Here is an 11,206-nt window from a genome sequence, read left to right on the forward strand (position 1 = left end):
ACATTTGGCATTACATGAACCAAGCAAAATCATCTGGTTAGCTTGAGGTGTGTTCCTTAAGATCCTCAAGCTACAGTCGTTAATCCAGAAAGGATTTTAAAAACTATTTTGAAAGGACCTGAACTCAAGTACAAAAGTATTTCTGATTTATTTTCTAAGGCCACCAAACTAAAAATGCTCTTAAGTCATGACACCACTACTAAATGATAAAGGATTCAGTCATCTTAGATCAAAAGACACCTGAAAGGACTGTATGATATGATGATATGGTTAACATGGAGAATCAGTGAAAGAGCTAGAAATAGACCTCAATGATGTTATACTATAATGTTTTGTTTTGTTTGAAAACAGGAAATAGGACCTCATCCTTACTTCCTCTCAATAAAGGGGTAAATCCACAAAAGTTGAGCCTGCCTGCTGTGGTGCAATAGACCATCTTGGTCTAGGACCCATTTATTTCAACCACTGAGACCAAGATGTTCCTGTAGTTTCTGTAACCAATTGAGATAACTTGGAGTTTCTATTACTAGTGAGTGATGTGACCAGACATACAGTCACCTTTGATTTCCCAGGCTAAATAATTAAGTAGCAATTTGTTTCATATTTAAGTATAAGCAGACTTTGGCATGAGCCTAGAACAGGGCTGATTCAAATTCATGCCTGATAACCCGCAGCAAGATACCTTTCCATTTTACTACCACACCCTCAATATTTGGTCACTCAGTACAACCAAACACCTAAAATACGTACACATATCCAAAGCATGCACCAGACATGACCACACCTCAAACTGAGGTGTCTAAGAATTACCTTCTTGAGAATCAACACGAAAGGTGTCACTGAACCGATTTAGTCAAACGTCTTCACAGTAACATGAAATACCTGACATTCACTGTTACGACACAGAGGGTGTTACCTCAAGATCAATCAGGACATCATTGAATTATGCCACATTAACAGGCACCATGTGACTAAATGTGCCCCTAGTCATTGTATAAGTTACCATACGAAACCCTACACAGGCCTAAATAAGGTCTAAGCTGCTTGTAATACCCATCAACAACATGCACTACTCCATCTGCCAGCCTTTTAGGCTGCAATGAAATCATCTCCAGATTTTCAAAATACATCCAAAGTTGTCCTGTATGCTACTTCAAAATGCTCGTGAGTGCAATTGCAAATGCTCTACCATGCACACCTGGCAAGAGAAGAAGAAAAGAAAAAAAACTTCACTGAAAATAAGCAGATGGTTGTCTTTGCTGAAGGCAGTAAACACACTGCCTGCTTTCTGGAAACCATTTTCTAAACATATATAAATCTAAAAATCTATGTTCATTCAAACAATCATGTAAAGAAAAGCACCGCTTTCTGCACTGCATTTTTTTTGATTAGCTGAAAACATGATTTTTATTGTTAATAGTATAAAACAGCTAGATGCAATACTTCCGCATCCTCGGTTTTAGACCTCAGTCACAGAACTCACTGCAGAGTAGAAACTCACCTTTCAACATTGCTGTAGAAAGTATTCTAGCAACACTTGCAAAGGAAACCTGAGGCAGCAACTGTTGATTTGCTTGCTCACTAAGAAGTATGGGGACATAGACAGCATATTACATTTTTCTTCAGCCAAAATATAGAACAACAGTTTTTCATGTTAATGAAGCTCCCGCTGCTGCATGACATTATTTGACCTTGTCAGAGACAGAACGGTTCAGAAAGCTCATTCCTAGACTTCTGCTAATGTTCTGTGGAGTTTTCACAAGCAGGGTTGAACTTCACGTTCACTGGAAGGATACCCAAATCTCCTCAAGCAATTGTGTGTGATCTTCTATTACAAATTCAGGTTAGAATACTAGCACCTCAACCTATCAGCCTGTACTTTCTAACGTTGTAAATAAATCATGTAAATGAAAACATGAGGCTAAATTCTCACTTTCAGGAGTAGGTTCTTCTCATCATCAAAACCAGAAGATCATTAAGGTGCCTGTTCCAAAAGTCACTAAAATTAAAACAAAGTCATAAACTTAACATGAATAAAGATGACTAAATCAAGCATTAAAAGAGTTGATTAATGAAATTTAGCTAAATAAACAAACTGGGAAGAATATTAATAACTACCTTGGACACCTATCTATCCCAGTGGGGATTAATTTCACAAAATTGAAAATCTAAGATGCAAGCTTGGAATTGTGATAGGGCATCAATGTCTGACTGTTATGTGTGGCAGAAGTTACTTTAAATGCAACTTGTATAAAAATGCATCCAGATGCACTTGTCTAAGAAATGAGAAAAACAAAAACATTTCTGAAAATTAAACAAAGATTCACACAAAAACATTAAAAGCAAATAATTTTAAATGTAAATACTATCTGAGGAGTAATGACCACGAAGGTAGTCTTCATACAGAAAAAATAAAGACTCCATTGCTAAGAACTAGGTTTCTAATATTACATTCATCTTGAGAGCAAACACAGGATTCTTCAAATTAAGGTTTATTTTATCATGAAACTCAAGACATAATTCGACTTAATGCCTTGTAAGTAAAAGCCTTCCTATGCCAGAACCACATTTTACAGGCAAGATATCAAAGAAGAAAAAAAAAAAAAAAAAAAAAAAAAAACAAAACCCACCCCACCATTAGCTTAAAGTGCTTGACTTCTCATACCTCAATCCTAAACATTAAAGCTCTGATCTAAAGCTGGTTGCAGCCAATAGCAGATTTTCTATTGCCTTTGATAGTTTTCAGGCAGGCTTATTTAACAGAAAACAATTGTCACTGCAGAAGTGATCAGAGTTATGTAGTAGAAACATAAGTTCATTTCATTTTCTCATATGAATAAGCACGAACATTAGCTTCCATTGAAAGACTTAATTCCAGTATGTTTCTGTTCTTCTCTGTTTTAATATAACAATGAAGAAAACATAATCCTGGCAGATAGACAGAAACCAAACCTGAAATATTTAACATTCAACATTACACAGCATATTATGTGCCATTCAATCCTGACCAACATTTCTTCATGGTATGTCAGAGTAACTGAAGAAGGACTAAGTCTTTCCAGCCCTCCCTGTTCTAACATTTGCCAAAGTCATCACCAAAAGTATATGCTTGCCACAAACCAATAGCAGTGAAATGAACACCACTTTCTTGATTAGGGACGATAAAGAAAATAAACTGAACAGGTATCTTCCCTTTGCAGAGAGACATCTGAGCCTCCAGAGGCAAAAACAACTGTGAACTTTAATACCTAAAGATTATTCTGTTCTTGCCTTAAAGCACTTGCTCTTCCAGCAAATACATGTAATTTAAAATTACTATGCCAAGTATACCAATACAGACCAACAAAGCAGTACTTAATCAAGGTGTTAGTGGGATGCTAAGAATAAGAACAAACCTCTCGATTCATCACCAGCAACTAGCTGCATACTTAACTAGAGCAACATGCAATTCAGTCTGAGAGGTAATGACATGAGGGTTAGGGGATAACAGGGAGGTGGTTCTTTGACAGAAAGAAAGAAAAAGCACAAAGCCATTTGGACATTTTCTTGGCTTTTTATTATTACTCCTAACTATATGGTTACCACAGGTTTGGGTTTTTTCCCTTTCGCATCACTTGTAAGTAAAACATTTCAGCATGTAGCTCTTTACAAAGATAACAGCAAGATCAAGGACGCTTTCCCACTACCACCCCAATCCTCTGGAATCTGTTGAATGAGCAAGTGTAAACTTTTGATTTCTTTAGAACTACACAAGTTACAGGCAGACTAATAGCATTCTGCTATATTTAATTTAAACACAAACTCTAACATCCTCAGAACTTTATTTAACAAAATCACTGGACCCAATAAATTCTTTTGGGTTCCATGTTTTCCCAAAGACCAAAAGAAAACATAACGTATACAATTCTGTCTCAATGTGACGTCTCAAACATGCCAACTCACAATGCTGGTCTCGGAGAAAAAGGAATAGCTTGATCAAAACAGACCACATCACAGACCTCAACTCTGCAGAACTAGAAATGCATGTGGCAAACTTCCTCACAGAAAACTATTCCACAAAATTGAAGCTCAGATCCCAGGCATCACATACCAAGAAAAGAAGTGTTCCATTCATGGTCATTTTTACTTGCCTTACAAAAAGTCTCTACTACTTAGCTTGCTTTCTACAGGTGTCCTCACTGAAAACGCATTTTTTTGACTGCAATCAGACTATGAGGTCAGGCTTTAGTATGCCTTCATCCAACAGTCTTCAAATTAATTATTTTTATTATCTTTGGTACAGCCAACTATGCACAAACTTGGCTAGTTACTGTGACTGCCTCCCACAGTCTCTGGAATAACCATCTACTTGGACCATTCAACTTTTTACTTTCTGCATTCCTGGTCTCTATTTTCAACTTAAGACTACTCTCAGCATGATTTAAAGTGCATTATAAAGCTCACGTTCAGATCAACTACAGTAAACTTGAACAACTTGGGTTCAAACATTCAGGAAGTCATAAAATTTGGTATGCAGGAATCTTTCAAGACTCTCAAAAGTAGGTTACAATAAGATATTATGAAATGGTTTTAGAACAGCTCATAAAAAACTCATTTTCTGATTTGCTGTTGATGGGGTCGTATTAGTGTCATCAGTAAATACATGTATTTGTCTTTTATTTTCTGTCTTACAGAAACAGATAAATCTCATTTAATCATCAGCAATGAGACATCTGGAAAATCATACAGCTTTCCAACAAATTTAAAGACCTTCTCATTGCTATAATCCACCCACCATCCCTTCTGAAAACCTTGTTCTAGCTCAAGTATTTTATCGATTTAAAATAACCTGCAGAAACATCATGAAAAGGCAAGTGAGCCAGGGCACATGAACGTGTACTGTATTCAGCAAACATTTGTATTAGAAGCACATTGTATTGTTTTCTTTTCAGCTGAGATCAAAGAAGATTAAACCAGTTGCTCTGAGTACACAACCAAAGGAGAGAGGGGAACAACTTGTCCACACCTCTTCTCTGGGAAAAGATATTTTGGGCACATCTCTAGATTTAAAGAAAAAAAAAAGGAAAGAAAAGAGGAAGGGGGAAAACAAAGGCACAGGGATACATACACTTGCATTAAGACTCATCTGGGAATATTTTATCACTCACTGTATTTATGTTGAGTTTGGGTATAACGAGATGGGCTTTTAGCATTCTCTCACTCATTGTCCCAGCGTGTAGAATCTATTTATAGCTCTGCTAAGACCATATCAATACTATCCTCTCTTTATAAGCTGCTCAGGGATGTTAATGCTTGAGGGCTTTTGTCAAACATTTATTTTGTAATACATGTGCAGATAGTGCTTTAAGCCACATGTCAAACATAAGCTTTTCTTGTATAGTGCCACCAAACAAAAATAGCAGTCATCTTTCCACCTCTAACCACAGAAAGGTGAAAAAGTAGGAAATTAGTCCCCTTCTCAGTGTAAAACAGGACTAAATATGCATTCAATACAAACTGTTTGGCTGGGGAAAAAAATAAAAAAGGAAAGGAAAGGAATTCTGCTCAAAGAAGTAGAGCAGAAAAGATAGATAACAAAGACAGACCAGAAGCACCAAAAAGCAGGTGTTTGTAACAAGTTGGAAATGTTGTTATTGCAAGCGTTTTTCAGGAAGTATAATCTCAACTGGTAAACTCAGATTTTTTGCTACAGGCAAACACAGCTATGACAGGAACTAGAATGGGTTAAGGATGTAATTACAAGACTTAGTGTATAAAGTACTGTTGATGCTAAACCCATAGAAGTTTAGAAGAGCCCTAAAACACATTATGCCTTCATCTGCCCACAGCACCAGGTTTTTATTTTGCTAAAGATCTCACAACTACCCATTGTGTTACAAAGTTGCTAAAATTTAAAAACTTCACTTATCATACAATTGCCAAACCCTACCACAAGTGTCACAGCAGGAAATGTTTTATATTACAGTTGGAGGAAGCTAGGAGCTGGCACCTGTTGATCAGCATAAATCAGTATCTTACAATCATCTTCCCAAATTCAAATTACTTTTTTATTTTCACATTTTCCAATAATTTTTCACGATGTTATATTTTTATGTTTTGCTTGACTTGCTATTTCTCACACTTCATTGATTAGAAATTATCATTCGTTATTTCTTCATCATTTTAAAGAAGTCAATCCCCCTCCGTCCAAAAAGCATATTTTAAAAAGCATCAATAAGAACAAAATCTCACTACAGTATCTTTAAGCTGGAGAAGGATTTGTTACAGTAAACACTTAATTCTGAGAACACTTTTGCTAGGTGTGATGGTGTCTCTCTAGACTACTCACTTCCCACATGAGCCTGCAGTCTGTGTTCTCATCCAGTTCCTGTGGCATTCGCTTCTCCCCTGCAAAGGGGCCAAATTTTTCACCCTAAGGAATAATTATAAAAGAAAAAAAATCAGTGGGGAAAAAAAAAAAAGGCAAGTGAATTACCAAACTCCGGCAGAGGTATCATTTTTAGCTTCAAATGGAAAAGGACAGTTTTCCTTTGTCATCCTACTTAGGCTAAGAAGGTGAACATCCTTGAAGGTTCAACTTTGAGCTCATTCCCATTCTTTTCATAGCTTGAAGAATCTCTTAAAACCATACCTTTCCTCTACATGCTCATTTCCCCTTCGGGAAACACTGTTTTTATTTATTTTAAATAAGGCTGAAATTTACAAGTCAGACTTCTTACATTTCTTGTGTAAGATTTTCAGGAAGCACCTTGCAGTAGACATCCAGCTAAAAATGTAAAGTATTTGGCAAGCACAAAGTTTACATTAGATTTATTTGCAAGATTATTTGCAACACTATTTGAAGTGCCACAAATCAAAACACCGAATAACTGAGCTTTGGATCATATAAAGAGATTTGTTTAAAAACACAGGGAGTATGCACATGTCTATGAATTAATTCAAGCCTTCATAAACAAAATTAAAACATTATACCACCTGCTAGTCATAACACATGCTGTGAAAGCATCCATTGATATGTTCTTCTAAAAGTTTGGGGTATCAGTGTTTTTTTCCTTCACAGACATCACACTAGCAGCAGGGTAAATTATTTAAATAGGACTTTCTTACACAGGCATAACTTGCCCCCATCTTCTCCTTATTTGCAGTGACAAGCCCTACAAAATGGAATGCAGACTGCATTTCCTTTTTGCAGCATTCAGATCAAAAAGCTCTATACACTTTATGCATTAGAGATTATAACTATATAATGAAAAGCAACTTCTGTGTTTCTTTAAAAATAATGGTATTTTGGCTAATAAAAGTATCGATCTTGCCCACATGTCCCTTCCCCCAGGCACATTCCACAATCCTGCTACATGTTTTCCCTCTTGCCTAGTTTTTACGGACTGTCCACAGGTAGAGTGCAGAGGAAGAAGTGGAATGGACAACTTCCAGGATCATTCCTCTTAGAAATAACCAGGCAAATAAAAAAAATCGTGGTATTTAAAAAGAAACCTGAAGAGGTAATAAACAAAGGAAAATAAAATTGGCATTGCATAACAAGGCAACAGAATTGAGCAGCAATATTTTAAAATGTGCACAATCAAGATTTCGTTAGGAAGAACAGCAAAGCAGAAAGTAAAAAGACAAGAACAGCAGAAAATAACTGGAGCCCAGAGCGTAACTGAGACACAAATATGGTCAGTGATCACAAAAACTGGCACTATGGGGCTTCATCCTCACTTCTCACTGATCTCCATACTACCCTTCATCATTTTACTAATCAAAGGAGGTCAGGGTTTCTCCCCTACCGGCTTTACAAATCCTGGGATTTAATACCCAAACTGAAATTTCCGTCTTCTTTTACCTTCATCAGCAATGAAGGTGAAAAAAGGTCAATGCTGTTATACATATGCAGCCATCAACGTTCTCGGCTTACGCCGAGTGCCACCCCAGCAAACATACTGCTGTCTAATAGGGGCCATGCAGGTACCACGTGGGAGGCCATTTTCTTAGATTGCATTGTTTGCTTAGATTGAGGAGTAAGAAGAATCAAGATGGCGGCAGAGGAAATCTGCTCTGGAAACATGACGGTCCTCTCTAGCTCAGTAGCAATAAGGTAGGCCCTTTCTGGAGCAGACGCCTCCTGCCAGGCTGAACTGGCTTTTCCCATTCACTTACAAAGCAAAAAGTAGTTTTGGTACAACATGGAAAGCAGCTCGCTACGATTGCTGAGCTCTGAGAGAGGGCATAATTATATCTGCAGAATCTCTCATTAGTCATAGCAATTATCAAGATGAAAAGAAGCTTATTGGACTATAATCTAGATTCGTTCTATAAAAAGGTAAAAACCTGCATAAATTTAAAATGAAAATTATTTGAAGACATAATGAATAAGGAACCTGAAAAAGCTAGATTCCCATATTCACTTCAGTGGCAGAATAACACTTTTGAAGAGGGCATAAAGAGATTAATTTCTTCCTTAACCACTTTAGAGGCTTCCACAACCCTCACCTCAATAATGCTTTCATCCTCGCAATCCAAAGGATCCCTAGATATCTTAAAAAGCACCTACAGGGTTAATTTTACCCGTCACTGAAGCACACCTTAACACTGCATACCAACTCAAAACAAGAAACACCGTATATCTTTCTTACCTCAGTTACTCCAAACCAATAAACCTCTACTGCAATATGTTTAAGACCTTCTAGAAGCTCAAAACGATAGCAAAAGCAAAAGGCAAGATGTCCACCTCTAAATGTAAAGTAGATGTAACATGCACAGGTGATTCAGATTTCTAAGCACTTTTTATGGCTTCTCAAATTTGGAGAGAAAGCAGAAATTAGAGACAGCTGAACCTGATGTCTTGGAACACAAAGGTCCATGGGGATAAGTGTAATTATTCATTTAGCCTTTCAGAGCATTTTCTTCATATATATACACATGCATATTTACTAGTTCTAGTTGATAAACATGCTGTCATACACCAATATATATTGATAAAAAACGCACTAAGACTTCAAATTCCTCTCTGATCAATACAAATGAGGCATACAATACAGTATAAAGTCAACCACAGAAATGATTCAAGATATGAAAGGCACATCATTCAAATGTCAGAAAAGCTATTTTCAACAGTTGCTTCTTCCAGTCACAGCAAAACACTGAGAAATATTAGAAAAGCTATTTTCAACAGTTGCTTTCAAGAAAGCAGAAGTGACTAATCTTCTTCCAGTCACAGCAAAACACTGAGAAATATAGCAGCTCTCTAATGATTATACCAAAGGCCTTATGATACTGTAACCAAAGGCCACCTATGGGAAAAAAAGAAATTACAAGAGAATGACAGCTTTGTTACAGTAACAAAACAAAAAGTTTCCACCCTTTATGATTACAGACAAAAGTTCGAAAGCACAGCCTGAAGGTGCAAAAGCAGATGGCAGACAACAGCAGTTCAAAATGTATTATTACTAAAACTTTGCTAATAGCAGAATTTTCAGAGGCCTACTTCATGATTACTTAGCACTTGGAGAGTTGGTACTGCAGTTTCTGGTAAGATCATCTGAAATGTGTTTTACTTTCAGTTAAGACAACTGCAGTTGTATGATAGCCATAGAGAGAAAATCGTGTAGTATTTGCTACTCAGGAACGTAAGATCTCACTTCACAATTAAGTGTCAAATTCAACACCTCCTCCCAGTCCCAAAGCTCCAAGGAATTAATTTAATAGCTATTAGCTACCCTGTATCATAGCCATGAAGTATAGTACTGCTGCCTCATTACTGGACATGTTGAGAGAGCTTCAGCTGTGATTTTCTTTCCATGGAAAAGCGTAACACACAGACTGGCTACACCCAACATATCACCTGTGTTACTTACACACCCACCCTTCTCTGAACAGCTGTGGCAACACATAGTGCTTAGGTCTCCAACCATTTTTAGGAATGCCTTTTTCAACCACTGCCCACAGCGCAACTCAAGAGCTGGTTCCTCAACCTGTCAAAGAGCAAGGTCTGCCTGTCAAACACCTACTTCTGATCAGGGCTTTGCATACCACAACTGTCTGCGCTGCCAGCACAGAGGATTCACTGACGAACAAAGGACAAGCCTGTTACACAGACTGTCACCAGACATTCCTAAAACAAACAGATCTTGCTGCAACTGCCTCTGCCTTTATCTTCTGCACTCCACATGCAATACATGTCACACTTGCAACATTCCTGTTTTGCTAGGATGTCCTGAATGATGCGGTCACACTGACAGAGCTGCGCAGGCAAGAGCTCTGATAGTGTATACTTTGCCTGCATGAACAGAGTTCAAAAGCAACGTGGAGTAATTCAGTCCAAAAAATGCCCTATTTTTCCTAACACGCAGCTCTAAGTTCAATTGACAACAGTGTAAAGGAAGGGGGCTCAGACCCTGTGCTTTGAACTGACATTCAGAATTGATATTAACACGTGGATGATGATTTCCACAAGCTTTGCTCTAGAGCTCACTGTTTCAGAATCCAGGGATTAATACATGCTAGCAGCGTACAACCTTCCTTGCTGTGTGAACTCCTAAAGTTTTCAAATGAAAGTTCAGAACCTCAGCAGAAAAAATTTAAGCCAAGTGACATAAAATTGTTCCCCTTCTACCCCCCATTAACACTCAGGGACACCTTAAAAACAAGAGACCCCCCTACCCCATGGTGTTTAAGTCTTGTTGATGAAACCTCTTAAAAATTAGACAGCCCTCCCAACCCACTCAGAGCCAAAACCAGGATGAAGATGGAAAGCAAAACGTACAAAAGACTTGAAGCATATACTAATGCAGGGTTCATAACTTTAGGTATGCCTTTATCTGTTCAAACAAGTCACCTGGGTAGTTCTAATTGGGATTTCAGATAACCAAGAGACTTTCAATTCAGTGAGGAGGTTTCAAGGGACATGACCTGGTTGGGGTATGAGAGACCTGCAGTTCAGCTGAATCACGTCTTTCACAGGCCCGGCTTTATCATCCCGAAACGATGAATTAAACCACCCATCCCACCGAGCTCTAAGAGCAGGGAGGCGGCGGGAGGCTGGGGGCGGCGGGCGGGTACCTCCACCTCAGAGGCGCGCCGCGCTCGGAAGCCAGGCGGTAATCCAGGAGGCAGTCCCGTCCGGCGCGGCTCTGCCCTCAGAACGGTGCCAGAAACACCCAAGTGAAAAGAAACGGGGGAAACGAAAACCCACAGAGAAAGCCCG

At 38.2% G+C, this 11,206-nt stretch overlaps 1 protein-coding gene across 1 annotated transcript in view; it reads right to left on the reverse strand.

The window, feature by feature from the left end:
- PRDM5 (PR/SET domain 5) overlaps positions 1-7,128 on the reverse strand; it is a 77,774-nt gene extending 70,646 nt beyond the window's left edge. Inside the window, exons 1-2 of the mRNA XM_035889642.1 lie at positions 7,108-7,128; positions 6,329-6,412 (exon numbers count right to left, since the gene is read on the reverse strand). Of these exons, the coding sequence (XP_035745535.1) occupies positions 6,329-6,412; positions 7,108-7,128 (105 nt within the window). The remainder of the gene's footprint in view (positions 1-6,328; positions 6,413-7,107) is intronic.
- Between the last annotated feature and the right edge of the window lie 4,078 nt (positions 7,129-11,206).

This window comes from Egretta garzetta, unplaced genomic scaffold (genome assembly GCF_000687185.1).
Source record: "Egretta garzetta isolate BGI_Z169 unplaced genomic scaffold, ASM68718v1 scaffold342, whole genome shotgun sequence".
NCBI classification, from domain to species: Eukaryota; Metazoa; Chordata; class Aves; order Pelecaniformes; family Ardeidae; genus Egretta; species Egretta garzetta.